Source organism: Quercus suber, unplaced genomic scaffold (assembly GCF_002906115.3).
Source record: "Quercus suber isolate HL8 unplaced genomic scaffold, Cork oak 2.0 scaffold_14, whole genome shotgun sequence".
NCBI classification, from domain to species: domain Eukaryota; kingdom Viridiplantae; phylum Streptophyta; class Magnoliopsida; order Fagales; family Fagaceae; genus Quercus; species Quercus suber.
Genome location: NW_027069479.1, coordinates 1,582,326 through 1,602,721, shown reverse-complemented (window position 1 = coordinate 1,602,721; position 20,396 = coordinate 1,582,326). Strand labels below are relative to the sequence as shown.

The 20,396-nt window shown below is 32.8% G+C and overlaps 1 protein-coding gene across 1 annotated transcript; it reads right to left on the bottom strand.

Moving 5' to 3' along the window:
- Window positions 1-2,005: 2,005 nt before the first annotated feature.
- LOC112036458 (anthocyanin 5-aromatic acyltransferase) lies at window positions 2,006-3,382 on the bottom strand. The gene has a single exon (XM_024069249.2). The coding sequence runs from the start codon at window positions 3,380-3,382 to the stop codon at window positions 2,006-2,008; it is 1,377 nt and encodes a 458-aa protein (XP_023925017.2).
- Between the last annotated feature and the right edge of the window lie 17,014 nt (window positions 3,383-20,396).

Genomic DNA, 20,396 nt, shown 5'->3' with positions numbered 1-20,396 from the left:
TTTTTTTTTTTCCATTAACATAATTTTTATCTTTAACACTGCAAATTATGAATGACTGCAATAAAACAAAAAAGAAGCACGAACTCACTTGAAGTTAAATAGGGGAATCACTTATTTTGATTGGGCAAAAATAGAAGAAAGAATGTGTTGGACTTAGGAAAGCACTAATTGCATATGCTGCTTGTGATTATCTTTCAATGTTTTATGGTCATTTGGATTGAGGGGGAGTAGAGCGGATTTGACCAAAAATTAGCTTATTTTTAGCCAACTCTACTCTACTCTCCTCCACTCTCCCTCCTTCCCCTCTCAATCCAAACGGGCCCTTAAAGCATTACGCTCCGCCACTGGCAATTTATCTGTACAAAAACGAAAGAACTTAACCCTGGACTTTTGTCTCTAAGAGTATGATCTCAATAAAAAGAGTTCATTTTTAACCATTTAAATAAGGTTAGCATAGTTTAGGTAATGCACTTTTGCTACAGTTCTTATAAACATCATATCCTACTGATGGTTTTGAGAATGTTATACATATATTATAGCATAATTGTTATAGAATTTTGGTAGTAATGAGTTCATGGTTAGAGTTAACCCAAAAAAAAAAAAAAACATGTAGAGGTTTCGCTAGCTTAATGGTGGTGGGAGGCCAACCAGGATGACGATAGTGGTGGCCCCTTAGATTCCTTTCTTTTCTCTCTTACAAATGTTTTGTTAATCTCAATTTTTTTTTTTTAATTTTGGTAATTGTGAAACAATGCGTTCTATTTAACAATCAAAAATATTTTTGTGTCTCTCTATCTCTCTCTAGTACCTTATCGGGTTAGTTATATTAGTCCTTAAATTTTTTTTTTTTGGTACTTTTTTTTAAAATACTAAAATGGCGGGTATGCTAAACCCTAAAAGACATGAAGAAAAGAGGAAGGTGCAGTGTAAGCTTAGTCAATTAATGAGATAACAGTAAAAATAAGTTAATGTGATATTTTTGGTAACAGTAAAAAAAAACACTTAATGAAAAAAGGTAACAAATGCTAAATGCAAAATTAGAGCGCCACATGACATGACCTCATGCACTCCAGTATAAGGTCTCTACTTTATGGTCCGTTTGGATTGAAGGAGAGGGAGGGTGAATAAAGTAGATTTGGCCCAAAATTAACTTATTTTCAACCAACTCTACTCTACTCTCCTCCACTTTCCCTGTTTTCCCTCTCAATCCAAACAGGCTCTTAGAGCATTACGCTCCACTACTGGCAATTTATCACAAAAACAAAAGAACTTAACCTTGGACTTTTGTCTCTAGGACTATGGTCTCAATAAAAAGAGTTAATTTTTAACCATTTAAATAAGATTAGCATAGTTCAGGTAATGCACTTTTGCTACAATTCTTATAAACATCACATTCTACTGATGGTTTTGAGAATATTATACATATATTATAGCATAATTGTTATAGAATTTTGGTAGTAATGAGTTCATGTTAANGAAAAAATAAAAAAAAAAAAAAAAAAAAAAAAAAAAAAGTTGTGGTGTAAACTTAATCAATTAATGAGGTTACAGTAAAAATAAGTTAATGTGATATTTTGAGTAACAGTAAAAAATACTTAATAAAAAGAGGTAAAAAAAAACTAAAAGCAAAATTAGAGCGCCACATGGCATGATCTCATGCACTCCCGCATGAGGTCTCTGCTTTTATATATATATTTACTTGAAGTTGTTTAATAAAATAAAAATAAAAATAAAACAACAACAACAACAACAACTTGAAGAGTAGCATTCAAAAGACACATTATTAATTACTAAAACTAAAATGATAATAGCAGTTGTCTTGCCCTATGTACAAGCCTTTTTAAATAATGAACTCGTTTTTTTCTTTTCTTTTTTTTCTTTTTTCTTTTTTTCTTTTTTTTCTTTTTTTTTTTCCAGAGGGAGTTCTTACTTAAACATTAATTATGAATCCAACAAGTGAATTCTTTAACTAGAATAAATCATGGGTTGCTTAAAAATAGATAAATCATGGAAAAGCCCTGAGGCCTTGGGTGAAGAAAGTGGTGAAAGCATCCATTTTAGTTTTGGGTAGAGATAGGCCTACCTCAATGCCACCCTCCACATCCCTACTCTCAGTGAGTGAAATAGCTCTCATGCAATCAATTGAAATCTGCTCTATCTTCTTGGCTCTTCCCCACCCAAAATCCGTTTCATAAAGATCCAATTTTGGTGACCCGGCAACCATAACATTGAGAGCCGACCCGAATAACACCTTCCAATCCGAGATCCACTTCTTTGCATCTCCAAAAATTGCCTTATCCAATGTCTTCACAGTACTTCCAATAGCTCTTGCCGCAACAACAACCCCATCTTCTCCCATTAGCTCCTTCCTAATCGCCATCGATCGACCAAAACCAACACAATTACCAAAATATGAAGCGGGTACCGGAAAGTCCAAACGGGCAATACCACCTGCAATGAACCCGAAGTAATTTGGATCCTCCCCACAACATTTCTCATTGACATCCTCTTGGGCCTTAACCAAACAAATCCATATAAATGCACATGTTAGGACATAGGCTGATAAATGAACCGGGAGTGACTTTTTTTCCTCATTGCATTTAGCAATAGTCCATGATTTGATCCTATTCATGTCACTCAAGCCCACCACAAATGTTGCTCTCACCATGTTGGACAAATCTACATTGGCTTCACTTCCAATAACAATATCTTTTAAAGATTTTCTTCTCCACCACTCCTTCAAGAAAATATCCTCTAGCCCAAGTGCATCCACAATGACCTTCCTATCATAACTAGGTAATGATTTCATAGAGAAAGAGTCACCAAAGCTACAAAATGAGGCCCAAGTCTTCATGAAATTGTTGAAAGTCCTTCCATCAGCTACAACATGTTGGTAAGCAAGTCCTATACAAATGCCTGCCTTTGGAAAAACTGTAACTTGAATAGCTAGCAAAGGAATAAGCACTTGCTTATCATCTAGTTGGGGCACAAGTGAGTGAAACTCATTCACATCTCTTGGATAATTGCTAGAGAGATGGTTAAAATGCCCATTTGACTCAGCAATAGTTAAGGAAACCGAGTCACCTTGGCTATATATAATCTCTGGCTTGCATGGCTCAAAGTGTGACATTGTGAGGTTCCCAGCTAAGGGATAGAAGTGTTGAAGAGTGAGGGAAAGGGAGTTCTTGAGGTTTGGGAGGGTTCTGGATGTGAAATGAGAAGTGGTGTAGGGATAATCATAGAAAAACAATGGTTGGCTTGGAGAGAAAAATAGCCATGGTATGTCTAAGAATGTTAGAGGGAGTGAGATTGGTGAAGCTGAATTGAGTGGGGGAGATACATTGCAGTGCTCAAGAACTTTGATTGTGGAGGATTTTGCCATGGGTGAGAGAGAGAGAGAGAGAGAGAGAGAGAGAGAGAGAGAAGAATGACTGATTATTGCCTAATACGCACAACAGGACTGACTCAGTAAGTCATACTATACAGGACTCGGTGGTACCCATGGTTTGCCTATACCAAAAAGGGAATTGGATAACTTGTTTTTACACGTATAAAAATGGAAAATGCAGAACATGATGCATATAAAATTGATGCCAACCAGGTAGAAGGAAACTTAGATATAAAAATAAAATTGATGCCAAATAGTTAGATGGTAACTTGGACTTGGGAAATAATTAAATTAATGTCACATGTTTCATGTAGGAAGCGTGATGAAGTTGGGAAATAATTAAACTATGCTTTTTGTACAAAGTAATTTATTCTATTCTTTTCAATAACAAAAAAAAGTACTTTATTCTATTAAAATAATTATATTTTAATCCCTAGCGCGCCCCTATAAGTCAAGCTTTTATAGCCATATTTGTCAGTCATTAGAGGCTGGTCTTGTTAGATTTGAGATCGTTTTTAGAGTCAAGTTCGGAATTCAATACCAACAAAGAAGACCAAGTTTATCACTTATCATTGCATTTTTAAGCCCAAAAAGGAATTAAAGCCTAAACTTCAAGGGCATGCAGACAAAGGTACTTTGATTATATCTAATGGTAAAGCAGATAACAAACATAGTGTAGAATCTGTAGATCCATCAGTAAAACAACATTTTATTTTTTTTGCTAATATCAGTAAAACAACATTTAAGTAACTTTTTACTCCCAAAAAAAAAAAATAAATAAAGTAACTTGTGTTCAACAATATAGTAACTAATATAAAAATAAAATGAAATAGAATAACAATAACACGATATATAAGTCCAGCAGTAATAAAACATATGAATCCAACAGCTGTTAGCATAAATTTTTATAATAATGAGAGTAAATTTGAGTGTGATAAAGCGAAAGGCATGATTACCAGTGATGCACAAGAGTAAACTGGTTAGTTTCTATTGTCAATCACTAGCCAAGTGGAGTGGGCTTTTCCCACATAAACACTTTTCTTTGCTTGACGGGTTTCGAGGGAAGTGAAGTGAAAGAAGGAAATAAGTGGTTTTTTTTTTTTTTTTAATTAATTTTTTTAAAATATTTTTATTTTAAGTGTATTTGAGCTTGGACAACAAGGTAGTTTTATGTGATAGATGAAGATATGATAAAAAAAGGGGGGGGGGGGACATGAGGGGACGAGAGAAATAATATGGACTGTGAGCTTTAATTCATTGAGGAAACAAATAGACCATAAGTAACAATAAAAAAATGAGTCAATGAACCCAATTTGTTAAGCGAGAAAATAATATAAACTATAAGCCCATCTTGTGATGTAAAAAAATATGGGCAGTAAGCCTGATTCATGAAGTTAATGGAATTTTTGGCCATAACCTGACTCATTTAAATGAAGAATTTCAGGAAAAAAAGCCCAATGATGTAGTTTGATGAATGTTGGGCTTCAATAATGAGCTTGGCCCAAAACCTATCATTTTAAAAAAAAAAATCATGCTTGAGATGGCATGAGTTGACTAATGAGATTATGCCACGTGACCTAAGAGTGAAAAAAAAAAGGACCTCAAACATACTTATTAATTAGAATGTCATCATATTAAAAAAAAAAAAAAACTAGAATGTCATACATGTATGGGAATGTTAGATGAATGAAATGCCTAACTAATTATGTAGAGGAATAAAATAATATAGATTTGTAAGCTAATGATTGAATATGATTAAAAAAAATCATTGGAGGATTCTATGAAGCAATGAATTCAATTTACTACGAGTCTTGGGAATTTTTTTTAGAGAACTCCATAGTCCATACTCCACAGGCTGTCCCTCAAAAGTAAAAATCTGTACGAAATTTTTGTTGTTATCCTTTCGAGATATCCTCAGTTTTTTAATATAGCTAGACCAGGCAATTGGCAAGATAAGTCCAAGGAGGTGGCCCAACAAGTACTCTAATCTCATGTGAGCCATATGAATTTATTTCATTTGTAAACTCTTTCAAAATTTTAAGGCATATATCTCACTATCGAACAAATTTTATGGGTCCTCATGCACTCACTTATCAAAACGTGATACTTGCTAGTTGCTATTCACAATGTAGTGCCAAAGACCTTATCAGCTTTTACTAATATGTGAATTATTGCCTTGGCTTATTTTTGCTTTACACTTTATAAGCACTGCCGCATTTTAATATAAAAGATTTACTGTCTTAAAAAAAAAATGAATAAGAAGAAAGAAACTAATAACATGGTCATGTAGTTTTCTAAATTCAAAAAGCACCCAAAACCTTTTTTTTTGGGGGGGGGTGTTGCTTAGTTAGTGGTAATGGGCGGAAGAGTTACTTTGTTACTTATTCCATTAGGATAAAGATTTTTTTTTTAGTACGTTACATTCATGTATTTACGATTTATGCAACAGTATTTGATATTTCTAAAAGGTGCTCTATTTGCTTGTAACTAGCATTTGATATTAGATAAAATAAATCTTGATTTTTGATTCCCGGGATGGACCTGGAGAGAGAGAAGGGAGGGAGGGGGAGGGACATGCGAAGAATCCATATTTTAGTATCAAGAGAAAGAAAGCAAAAATGATTTATGTAGTAGTGGCGAGCCAAATGGGAGTAACTAAAATTATGAACATTTTGTGAGAGGGCAATACAAGCGTCATGCTATTACGTGAAATAGTGGAATATTGTACCATATATGGTGAGAGTCCAATGGTCGAAAGCATTTTGCTAGCTTATGCTCTAACTCGAGTAGCATGGGATACATATAGAGCTTGAATGGCCTTATAGTACAATCATGATCACTCTGTACATTTTAGCAAAAATAAAATATAATATACAAAATTAAATTTTAAGCATTATAATTTTAAAAGAAACGAATAAACATTGAGGTTTAAAAAGTACAAATTAAGCCTATTGTTTTAGAAGCAACAAATTAAACCCGATATTTTAAAAATGGGTCTGATTAATGTATGCCCTTAGAGCATATATTAACAATACATTTTAAGAAAATTTTTATCGAGAATTGAAAAAGTTGTCAAACTTTTTTGATAATTTTTTCAATTTCCAATAAATTTTTATTTAAAAAAATGATTTACTAACATATAATCTTTAGTAAACCTTTTTAAAAATTTCAAATTAAATGTCCGCTTATTTAAGTGTAATGACATTGTATTAGAGATTCAACATAGGCTAGGGGTTTAATTTGTAATAATAGGGGTTAATTTGTAATATTTGAGTTTAGTTTATAACATTTTTTTTTTAAATATAAAATTTAATTGTTATTTTTAAAAACTGTATAGTTTAATTTATTATTTTTAAAACTATAGGGTTTAAATTATTATAGACTTCTATGTACCACTAGTGCCGCAAAGGTTTTTGGTGGTCTTATTGGTGTACACGGTGGGGTCTTCGACTAGGGTGAAGTCGTAACAAGGTTGCCATAGGGGAACTTGTGGCTGGATTGAATCCTTCTTCGTGATGGAAATGCCCTTTCCCCCACCCTACTAAGGGCAAGTACCCACTCCGCAACAAAAGCGAAGCGAGCTGCGCTAGTAGCGCGCATCCATTTTCAGTTAGCTTCAAATAAAAAAAAAAAAAAAAACCACTTATTTTCCTTCTTTCACTTCACTTCCCTCGAAACCCCGTCAAGCAAAGAAAAGTGTTTATGTGGGAAAAGCCCACTCCACTTTGGCTAGTGATTGACAATAGAAACTAACCAGTTTACTCTTGTGCATCACTGGTAATCATGCCCTTTCGCTTTATCACACTCAAATTTACTCTCATTTTATAAAAAATTTATGCTAACAGCTGTTGGATTCATATGTTTTATTACTGCTGGACTTATATATCGTGTTATTGTTATTCTATTTCATTTTATTTTTTATAATTATTGTTACTATATTGTTGAACACAAGTTACTTTATTTATTTTTATTTTTTTTGGGAGTAAAAAGTTACTTAAATGTTGTTTTACTGATATTAGCAAAAAAAATAAAATGTTGTTTTACTGATGGATCTACAGATTCTACACTATGTTGTTATCTGCTTTACCATTAGATATAAATCAAAGTACCTTTGTCTGCATGCCCTTGAAGTTTAGGCTTTAATTCCTTTTTGGGCTTAAAAATGCAATGATAAGTGATAAACTTGGTCTTCTTTGTGTTGGTATTGAATTCCGAACTTGACTCTAAAAACGATCTCAAATCTAACAAGACCAGCCTCTAATGACTGACAAATATGGCTATGTAGCATAGTACTTTGTACAAGGTCCTTGAGTAAAACAAATGTTCTCACCCACAAATGATAAGAAATAAGGTAAGAGCATTTTTAAAGGAGGTGAAGCTAAAAAGTAGATTCTTATCTTAAAATAGTGAGAAAATTTTAAGGAATTTGACATGGATCCTCCCCTGCCTAACCTTAGAAAAATACTGCTAAGTTATTTTCAAAAAATAACAAAGTAATACTGCTGAGTTGTGCCAATGAATAATCATGGTGAAAGGAACATAATTATTGAAACTTTGACTGGAACATGTCTTCGTGGGGTCCTCTTTGTAAAGTGTATTCCCAAATGCAAATATGGTCAAATTAGAACATGTTAAGCATCTTACCCAGAAAAGAAATAAGGGACATGTTGCACACTCAAGCCTGAAGAAAGAAGAGCAATGCTAGGATACAAATTTTTTCACAACTCATTGATTATATACATGAATCACAGTAGGCACAAGCAATTGAGAAAAACTTTGGTGATCCTAGACTTACATCGAAGCAAGAGTGAATCAAGGAAGGGCCTTGAGACCTTCAGTGTACAAAGTAACAAAAGCATCCATCTCAGGTTTAGGTAGGGCTAAGCCAACCTCAATGCCACCCTCCAAATCTCTACTCTCAGTCAATGAAATGGCTCTGGTAGTGTCAATTGAAATCTCCTCAATCTTTTTGGGTCTCCCCCACCCAAAATCAGTCTCGTAAAGATCCAACTTTGGAGACCCAGAAACCATAACATGCAGCTCAGATCCAAACATCACCTCCCAATCTGAAATCCACTTCTCTGCCCCTCCAAAAAATGATTTGTCTAACCTCTTAACAGTGTTTCCAAACACTTCAGCTGCAACTATAATTCCATCTTCTTCTAGTAACTCATTCATCTTTGCCATTCCCCTGCCAAACCCAATGCAATTTCCAAAATATGTTGTGGACACTGGATATTCCAAACGAGTAAGACCTCCAGCATTAAAGCCAAAATAAACTGGTTCCTCACCAACACAAGAAGGAAGAAAAGAGAGAGAGAGAGAAAGAGAGAGAAGAGAGAGAGAGAGGTGATCTGTTCAGAAAGAGAGAGAGGGCGCATATATAGGTGAAGTAGTTGAGGAAATAATAAAAACATTGTGTAGAATAATATTTTATTGAAATATCTGTGTAAATAGATAAACTGATGTGAGTGTTTTGTAAAAGTGATAGTGTAAAATAAAAAGATGAGGTTTTTTCATGTAAATAGACAAAAAATTTAGAAGAGCTGATGTGAATGCTCTAAAATATTTTTTATACCTATTTATTCTTATAGATTTTTTTTTATTGTGGCCGACCATGCCATTGTTNCTTGACTGTGATGGAGTTAGCCATGATATAGAGATGGGAAATGAAACTGATGCTAGATAGCATTTGAAATGAAACATTCAAGTATGTATGCCCAAGTCAAAATTCCAATTTCATCTTGTTTCAACAAAGACTTGGGAATATATACTTATATAAGTTATAAGAACAAGACCCAGCTAAAAAAAAAAAGTTATAAGAACAAGAATTTTACAAATTTATCATGCCCAAAGGTGCAAAATTGTGGAAGTTATCATGGAAATGAAAAGGCAGAGAAATGAAACTGTTCTTATATAAGCACAATTCAATTATTAATCGTACATTTATTGTCTTTTATGATCAATCAACCAATAGGATATTGAGCTTTTACTGAGCTGATAAAGATATGTCGGGGTTGGGGTTTTACTTTCAAACAGTCGTGCGGATTTGGCTGTACCAAACCTATACAACTACCATTCAAATAATCCTAGAATCCATTAGTGGAGCTTTAAATAATGGGAAAAGTTAATTGATACTGATACCTAAGGAAATTGTATTAGAAAATATTTTAAAAAATATTTTTGGTAAAAACTATCATTTCTATTTTTTATATCATATTTTAATTTAATTTATACTTTTTCAATTATGTCAATTTGGTCTCTAACATTTCAGTGTCGTGTCAATCTAATCCATCTAAGAGATAACAATAAGGACTAAGGTAACATAGTATTAAAGGTTAGAGATGAAATTGACACAGTTGAAAGGTTAGGGACCAAATTGAAATATGATGTAAATGATAGAAATCAAATACGCAGTTTACCCAAAAACTTTTATAGAAAATTTTTAAAATTTTTTCCCAACTTTTTATATTTTCCATAAAAATAATATCAAAAATTTTTTAAATAATCTATTAACAAATGCCTTAAAAGCACCCATTCTCAGAACCCTTAAATTAGTCTAACTATAAAATACAGAATATGATGTATTAAAATTTATGCCAATGGGTTCGAACAGAATCTTTGACATATAAAATTGATGCCAACTACCTGGATTGAAAACTTTAAAAACAATTAAACTCTTTTTTTTTTTTTTTTTATGTGATTGAAAACAATTAAACTAATGTCACATTTAGGAAACGAGATAATTAAACTATACTTTTTGTACGGAGTATTCTATTCTCTTTTGTTTTTGGTAAAATGTACATAATGATTCGACTGTGAGGGAATCTCCAATTCTACATATAAGCGTGCATCCTAACTCCTAATTAGTTTAATTGATAAAATTTTATGTGGTTTTTAATAACAATCAATCTTAATATGTTGTGTCCTTTCATATAATTAAAAAAAAAAAAGTTATTGTGACCAATCTAAATATAGCTCTACATTTTCTCTCAAAAAAAAAACTAATATAGCCCTATTTTTTTTTTCGTTTTTGAATTTTTTTACAGTTACAAATAGAAGTGATGAAATGAGAAATTCAAACACAGGCTCTCTTAATAAAAGAGAATTACTATGTCATTAAATTACAAAACTCTTGACATCTAAATAGCACTTTGAGTATCACAGTAAATTGATGTGATGGTAGAAATAGAGATGTCATGTGCTTGTTAAGAGAGTGCAAACAAATGTGTTCAATAGTGGTGTAATCTACGACACGATATTTAACCTTAGTACTTGATCAAGTAACGATAGTTTGCTTCTTAGAGCATTCACAACAGTGGTGCTAAATAGCTATATTGCTATTTTTAGCACCACCAATCACAAAATTGGAGCTGCAGCAGTGGAGCTATAGCAAAAACATTTGGCTTCTCAGCTACAGTGCACATCTAAAGATAGATGTGCACTGTAGTTCAAAGGTAAAAAAATATATATTATTTTATTTTGTGTTCACACTGATGGTCAGAATTTTTTTTTCTTTCTCGTCCTTTCCCATTTCTACCTGTTGCTCCTTTCTCCCCTCAGTCGGTCCTCACACTCTTCATTTCTTCCTGTTGCAAGCTTCAATTCCTCCACTCGCCGCCGACCCAAGCCCCTGCCCAATGCCGACAACGCCAATTGTTCTCTTCGTTCTCCGCCCCTATCTCTCTGCTAGAGTATTTGTGAGTAAACCCCAGTTGGATCTAAAAAGGCTTGCTTTGCACACCCCTTGTAAACTAAATCTGTATTAGAAACAGATTTGGCAAGTGGGATAAGCTCCAAATTGGTAAGGAAAATCAGAGAATAAAGGATAAGGGGAAAGGGTTTTGAGGAAAAACCCATTTGGGGTGGAGTTGAGGGATCAAATCATGGCAGGTTTTTGAGAAGTGGTTCTTGTGGTTGGAATTGTGGGAAAGATTTGGGGGTCTTGTTTTTTATTATTTGATTTCTGTTGCTTTTTGCTCAAAAAGGGTTTGGAATTTGGTTTTGGTTTTTGGTTCTGTGGTGCTTTGGATGGGATTCACTTTACCTTTGAGAGACAAAGCTAAAGCATGTGGAGGAGATAAGAGGAGTATACGTGTGTGGAGGAGAAAAAAAAGAGGAAAAAAGAAAAGAAAATAAAGAAACGTGTATTTGGATGAAACCAAATAAGATAATGGGAAAAATAAAATAAAGAATAATAAGAAATTAAAATTAAAAAATGTTACCACAATATTTTTGCAATAAATTTTAAGTGGTAGATTATTACTATCTAATATTTGTGAGAGAAAAAAATAATTTTTTTTATGGTGGCGGTTGCAGTGGTGGTAGCGGTTGCGATGGCGGTGGTGGTAGTGACAGTGATGGTGGAAGAGTCAGCAGTGGCATTGGCGTTGGCAGTGGAAGAGTCGGTGGCAGTGGCGGTAGTGGCAGCGATAGCGGTTTCAGATGGTTGTGATTGTTATTTATTGTAGTAGATATATTATTTTATTATGATGTTTATATTATTTTATTGTGTTAAAAACTAAAATAGATCCACTGTTGCAGCATGTGAGTAGGTAAAATAAATAAAGTAACTTTTTATAATGTCAAATAGCTAAATTTTTAGCTCCACTATTGTGGATGCTCTTACTTCACTAAGAAATCAATTTATTCTCTAAATATAGAAGCAGTACCTAGTAGCAGAACGGCAAATTGAGTGGGATCTTCTGCGTAGTAAAATTCACTTCAATTGTCATTTTTTTCATTACCATTTTCTTTAGGGTACCTTACAACTGCGATCTATTCCCTTTGTTGATCAGCTAAAAGGCATACGACTTAGAGGACTCTTAGAGATATATCAGCCCATGACTCATGGGCGCTAATATAACTCTAACAAGGACACTCTCTAAGTACAAATCATCCCCAACGAATATGAAAAAAACAAAACCACGATATATAAGTAATTAGCCATGGTGAAAGCAAATGACTAAAATAGTTATTTATATCTATTTATTCTTATAGATTTTTTTTTTATTGGGCCCATGCCCATTGTTTATATATATATATATATATATATATATTGGCTCGAGGCCCTATGTCATTCTTTGGAGAGTCTAGTCATCTCAGCATTGTACATGACCACACAAATAACTGATTCATGTAATATATATGCAGTCCCAATCTCACTTGGATGCTTCAAACAACATGGTTCACCTCTTTGCCTTGCCTTAAACATGCTTTCTATATACTATGGAACTCTCACCAACTGTACCCTGCTCTCACGCATGGTTGACTTCAATGACTGTCTAAATTTTTCGTCTAGAATGTTATTTTTAATTCACCCTTAATTGGACTTGGATTGGGTGCAATTACTAGGGTATTGCACTCATTGCAGTTACACCATTTTCACTCACAACAAAGTTTTACTACTCTTTCTTTTTTAACTTGAATTTTTTTTTATAACTTTTTTCATTTTTTTATTCAATGATTGAGAATCAACTCTCAATTTCAACAATCTAAAGCTATACCCTAGATATTGCTTCTGATCTCAATCTCTCTTAATCATTTAATTCTCTATTCCACCCGTTTTGCTCTAACAAACATTACCACAAAACACGCTTAAACCAATAAGCTAAATCACTTTCATTTTAACATCCTCGTACATGTAAAAATAGATTAACATCCTCGAAAGTTGTTAGGGTAAAGCACCATATAGTTCCTAAAATTCTATCAATTCATTTTGAAGTGATTGGATTTGATTTTGTCTTTTCGTCAATAATTTAAATACATATTAAGGGTCCGTTTGGGAATAACTTATTTAGCTTAAACTGAAAATTTTTTACTAAAAGTACTGTAGATAAAACTAAAAAGTAACTGAAATAGTATAGTTAGACCCATGAATGATACCAAAAAGTGCAATGAAATCTATAAATAGTAGCAAAAATAAGCTAAATAGTAAAATAAAAAAAATAAAACTAATTTTTTAAGTCAATATCAAACGCATACGTAACAAAATTTAATCCACTCATTTCACAATAGATGAACAATATTTTAAGAATTTCATATAGTTACTCTAAAAATTCTAGATGATTCTGATATGTAAAAACAACCCGCGTAAATGAAGTCCTTCCAAAACAAAATTGTTAAATATAGAAGGCTAAGAAATCAAACAACACAACCTTTCATTCCAAAAAAAGCTCACCCTCTCCCTATATATGCCTCTCAACCCAACTCATTGAATAGGCTGCGAATTCTAAAGGCATCAATAGGTGAAAACTCTTCAAATTATCTGTATCTGAGTTTCTTGCCGATCACGCTTCACCACAATGGAGATGAAGAAGCGCTTGTGCTGTGCTCTTCGCCGCTGCCTCACTTAGTGCAGTGTTGGCTCATCAATACCATCATCATACGAGCTCACCAGCTCGGCACCTGCACAGGCTGCACCTGCAGCTGGACCAAGCAGTGGAGCCTCAGCTGGCTTGCCTGCTGTTGGTTCTTTGGTTGGTGCTTCTCTTGTGTCATTTGTGGCCTACTACTTGCACTAGATTTAGATATTTATGAAGAGAGAAAATGGGAAATTGAAGAAAGAGGGAGCTTCAAGAAGAAGAATATTTACAAGATTAATGAGAATATATTACTAATTTTTTGGTCTAATCTTCTCTTAGATTTCCTTTTAACTTTTCTTTCTTAGAGTTTTTTATATATTTCTTTTATGCACGTACTATGCATGAATGATTGATACTATGGAAAAACATTCTAATAGGTTATAAAATCTTGGATTATGCATGACTTCTTTTTAATTTATTTTTTGTACAAGTTGTGCATGCTTTTCAAATGTTGTTAAAATCATATATTTTCAGAAAATTCCTTTCTCAACATTTGAATGCATTACTCATATGAAAAGTAACTCCTAAAATTTTATTCATCCATTGTAAAATGAGTATTTTAGATTTTATCATGTTAGTTAAGGTTTTAGGAATTTTATAGCCCATTTGAAGATCTCAATCCAATTAAATTATTCAATTTATAGATTTTTTTTTTTAAATCATGGTTAATTTACTTGTTGGGATAACGATTAGGGAAGACTTCTAATTGAGTAACTAATATAACATTACATAACATTTTAATGCAATACTCATACGAACAATAAATCAGAAAATTGTATTCAACCATTGTAAAAATCAGTATATTGGATTTTTGTGTTGATTAAGGTTTTAGGAATTTTATAGCCTTCTTGAGGATCTTAATCTAAATTATCAAATTTATATATTGTTTTAGGGACACTCCAAAACATAATATATAGGAACATTATTTAATGCAAAAGCTTGAACCTATTTTTGTTTGGAACTAACTATGTTATATGGGTCATGTTAATGCTACCCTTTAGGCAATTATTAATAAACTATTTTAGAAAAGTTTTGACACCATTTTCACAAAAATATTAAAAAAATGTCAAAAAAATTAATTGTTTTTTTCCCCATAAAAATTTCGTAAATCAATGTCCTTAAAACATCTTAAAGTTTTTTCCATGTTATATTAACTACCCACGCTTGTCATTAGCATATATTTAATGTAAGATTTTACTCACATGTGTATGCACAACATTTATCCCACTTCTAAACCTGTTTGTTATCCTCTTTGTTGGATAAGTGGCTGGCTAGCATAGAGTAGAGACAAAGACTAAGCCACGGAACATGCATTTGGTCTGGGGAAAATTTTGATGAGGACCCATACTAATAGGCTGCAAAAAAATCCATTCTATTCAGCCTTTAAAAGTGCAAGAACACAAAACATATGACACTTCCTGGGAAATGCCCCAATTATCACATAAAGACTATTTTCATTATTTTCTGATCTTGGAAGTTGGAACAACCGTTACGAATGAATTTAATAACTGGAAAAAGAAACTTCAGCACAAAATCAACTATCCAAGTAACTGTGTTTAGTGACCAAGAGACTTTTGATTCAGTGTTATCACAGAAAAGCTTGGTCCCTCCTCCCTTGTTGTAAGCAATAAAATTTTTATAAAATAAAATTATATTAAAAAAAAAAGAGTAACTAATTTGTTACTTTTCAAAAAAAAAAAAATAATGTTACTATTAAAATTACAAGATTTATTTATTTTATTCCTAAATTAGATGTTTAAACTTCAAAGTACAATTTTCCACACAAAAAAATAAAAAAAATGTAAAGAGATCTTTTAATTGTAACTTTTTTAGAATAAAAGAGTAATTTTTAAGAATTCAACTTATTGAAGAGAAAAACGTCTCCACCCCATCACCTCACCAAATAAATAAAATAACCCACGTGAAACAAAGTGAGTCTAATGAGATAAGAGCATTCTCATCAGCTTCTCTCAAAAAAAATGTCATTTTGACACACCAAAAACTTATTTTATCATTTTAACACATCATTTTACAACATACCATTTATCATATGTTCTATTTTCAATTTTATACATTAAATAATATTTATTACACATTAAAATAATATATTTACTTAAAACCAACAATATACAATCACAGAGCCCAGTGGCAGTCGCCACCCACCAAGAACCAACAACCACGCTACAACCACCGCCACAACACAACACCGTTACAACACCGCACAAACTACACCACAGTCACCGATCCTCCAACAATTCCAAATCCAAAAACCACAACAAATGAGGAAAAAAAAAACTCAAAATCTTCAACAAACCCCCATACATAGCACATCCGGCCACTACCATACCCAAGCACAGCCATAATCACAATCACATGGAATCCACAACCAAAGGAAAAAGAAAAAAAAAAAGGGAGATCAGAATAGATCACTCCACGGCGACGGCGCTCAGCGGTGAGGCTGAACTCCAGGGCAAGGCCAAACTCCACGGCAGTGGGCTGTGATAGTGACAGGGAGGCCGATAAAAATAAAAAAATAAAAAAATAAAAAATAAAAAAAAAAGACAGAGAGGGAGAGTGACAGGGGAAAAAAAAGAGAAAGAGAAGGCACGAGAGAAAGTGACATAAAAGAAATAGGGGAAAAAAAGAAAGAAAAAGGGAGGGTGGGGTTCTAGAGAAAGAAAGAGAAGAAAAAAAAAAAAGGAAAAGAGGTGAAACTGAGAAGATGAAGTGAGGCGGAGAAAGAAAGAAGAAAAATAAAGAGAGAGAAGAAAGAGTGATAAATGAAGAGGAGAGAGAGAGAGAAAAAAAAAAATTAAATAAGCCAAACAGTGTTTGGCATTCCAGTCCGCACCATGTCAAAAATGAAAGTGTAACTATAGCATATCTCAAATTTTTAGCACATATAGCACACCTCATGATGCTCTGTTTTTTGTATTGGTGTGTCAAATGCCAAATATTTGGCATTTGATACACCTGATGAGAATGCTCTAAGGCATTTTTTATATCTGTAGAAGTTCTCATAAATGGCTTAATCAACACTTTAGAGCTTGTTGAGATACTACTTATTTGCAAAAAATTAAAAACTTATCACTGAATATATATATATACAAAATAATTTTTAAAGTGTGAATAGTGCTGTAGGACCAAAAATACATCGGTATGCGCTTTTTGCTGAATTTGGTAGTCCATGAACAATGTCGTGTGACCAAAAAAAGCCAAATGCAGCTGAAATATAATTTATCCTGTTGGCAAATGCACACTTAGTGTGAGTTGGATTGCACGATGTGTTTCCACATCTGCGTTTTGTGTTTCCCATGGCTACTGTTCATGTTTAAAATGAAGACCTACGGCAATGTTTTAAAATTGAATACTATTCACGGACCCACAAAAGTCATTCAAACACAGATTTCAATATAAATTTAGGTCTCACACCACTATTCACACATTTAAAATTATTTTGCTACAGNATTTTATTGTAAATAATTTGTTCTCCCTTAAAATTAAACAATTTCTAAAAGTAATTTCTATCTCTCTATTTTTACAAAAATATATATTATATAATTTTATTATTTTTAGTGTTTTTTATTGATATATTTTTTTTTTGAAGCGGTCCATATTCTTCTAAATATTATTATTATGAATTTTATTTTTCTAATTTTTTTGGTACAACTAAAACTTTTTCTTCTTAAAAAAAAAAGGATTTTTTAGATTTTTTAGAATATAACTATAAAATCCAAACAATATCATTAGTTAGGCAACGTTTGAAAGTAATTGGGTTTCTAACAATTCGAGTCCAGAGGACTCGATTTTGGAGAGCTGAGCTGGACAAGTTTTTCACGTAGGCCTGGAAATCGAGTTCATTGGACTCGGTTTTTGTACAAGAAAATCGAGTCTGTTGGACTCGGTTTTTGTTCACATACGGACACCACGCATGAATAACTTAACCTTTGTTTTACTCTCCACAAAACAGAGCATACCGAATCACTGAAATTATGCCAAGCATTCTAATTTTTTTTACCGTGGCTGCAAAGCATTCTAATTTGACTCTACAAATAAATAATAATAATAAAAGAAAATCTGAGATGAGTAATTTACTAATTTTAATTCCCAAGTGTGCAATGTAAAGAGAGAAATTATTAGAAGCTATTGCGGCATGCCGACATGTATTGATTTGCAAATGAAAACATCCAGGGGTCCCTTTTAATTTTTATTCCGAATTTTGTCCTATTTTATACATGCCATACATGAGGATTTCTTTTATTTTCCTTTGATTTTTTCCTTTGTGAATTAAGAAGTGGTCCATTTTAGTAGTCTCTGACCCAAACCCCAAAACCACACTTAACACAAAGAATTTATACAAAGAATTTTTAGTGGTCCATTTTACTTGGCATAATTTCAGTGATTCGGTGCTATGTTTTGTGGAGAGTAAAACAGGGGTTAAGTTATTCATACATAGTGTTTGTGTTTGAACAAAAACCGAGTCCAGCAGACTCGATTTTCTTGTACAAAAACCAAGTCCAATGAACTCAATTTCCAGGCCTACGTAAAAAGCTTGTCCAGCTCAGCTCTCCAAAATCGAGTCCTCTGGACTCGAATTGTTAGAAACCTAATTGCTTTGAAATGTTGCCTAACTAATGATATTTTTTGGGTTTTATAGTTATATTCTAAAAAAATCCAAAAAAAAACTAAAATTTTAAAGTTTTAAATTTCTCATTCTTCGGACTAGACCAAAATAGACCGAATTAGATTTAAATGGACCAAATACTCCAAAGTGGACCGAAGTGGGCCTATTTGGACCAAATTGGACCTAATTGGATCAAATATGACCAAAATAGATCAAACTGAACCGAATAAACCAAATTGAACCAAAATGGATGGAAATAGACCAAAGTAAACCAAATGGATCAAAGTGGACTGGAATAAATCAAAGTGAACCAAAATACTACGCTAATGTGACTTAATAAGAACGTAACAACAATAAATATTAGACTTCCATTTTAACAGGCTCTAAGATGTTAATAGATTTATATATGTATATATATATATAAAAGAAAAACTCAATTTCTATTTCTATTGAATTGAGCTAATTGAAACCACCCTTTCACAAACTTAATACTTCTCTAGTTGCAGCATTGGCCTATTGGTCATCATGATATTTAGGGCATAAGGAATCTTTTAAACACATTCTAATATTCTCTACACAAATCACAAATGTAGTATGAGACACAACTTGGCATATGAGACTATTTAAATGAATGGCAACCTGAAGTCCCCTTACTTTTTAACCCTTTTAATAAATCTTTTCTTCTTTCTTTTAGCAAATCACACTATAAATATTACCAAGTCCAAAAGTGTCACCAACATATATATCTCAATTGCTAATTAAGTTTTGTGTCACTGCCATTATCGCCTATTGGCCTCCATGATGGTTTCCTTGGTTACAGCCATTTGGCTCGGTGCAATGTTTTGATCACAGTGGATGAGAGCTTGTGCTTATGAGGACGAGATTGCTCCATCGCCAGCCATGGATGATGGATCGGCCTTTTCTTTCTCAGCTTCTATTGTGGCTGTAGGGTGTTCTCTTCTTTTTATGTTGTTAGTGTTTGCATCCATTAATCTTGCTAAACAAAATTTCAGTATGTACTCATCAAAAAAAATAAAATCAATATGTTGTGTTGATTTTTTTTTTCTTTTTTTTCTTTGAAGAGATGTTGTACTGTTAGCACTATCAATTTTGTATTGATGAATTAATCTTTATATTATTCAAGTAATGTATTAAGGTTAAGATTTCCATTGATTTTCTTTGTTTGGTCATATATGTGTATCTTTATGGTGTGTTTGGATGACAAGGTTTGAGTAATTAAAATCTAAGAGGCTGTTTGGCTTCAAAATTTCATCACTCAATTTTCGTCACTAATTTTCAAATCATCATCATCACTCATCACTCATAACTCATCACTCATCACCCATCACTCTAAATACTACACTCGTTGGCACCATCACTCAATTTCCATCATTCAATATTTTTCACACTATTTATGGGTCCCATGCCTGTCATTTGATCAGAAAAAAACTGTTTTGTGGGCCCCACAATTTTTTCTGTTCTAATTTTCCCTCCTTAACCCCTGATAACTTTCCCAAACACAGACCCGAACCCAGCTCCAACCACAATAACGAAAACAGCAACAGCAACAGCGGCATCAACAACAACAACAACAAAATGTGGCCAATCAGGAAAAAAAAAAAAAAAAAAAAAAAAACCCAGAAACCCGACCCAGTGAAAAAAAAAAAAAAAAGGAGAACTGAAGACCGAACCCAGTGAAGAGAAGAAGAAAAAAAAAAAATGGAAACCCAGTGAAAAGGAAAGAAAAGAAGGAAAAAAAAAAAAAACCAAGCCCAGAAACCAAACACCAAAACCAACGTGAAAAGAAAAGAAAAGAAAGGAGAATAGAAAGAAAAGAAGGAAAAAAAAAAAAAAAAAAAGAATCAACCCAGAAAGTGAAAGAGAAAAAAAGAAGAAAAAAAAAAAAAAAAGAACCAAGCTCAGAAAAGAAAGGAGAATAGAAAGAAAGAAGGAAAAAAAAAAAAAAGATCAACCCAGAAAGTGAAAAGAGAAGAAAGAAGAAAAAAAAAAAAAAGAACCA

Bases quoted from the DNA above. Each gene is read 5' to 3' on its own strand.
- LOC112036458 (XM_024069249.2), bottom strand. From the start codon at position 3,382: ATGGCAAAATCCTCCACAATCAAAGTTCTTGAGCACTGCAATGTATCT.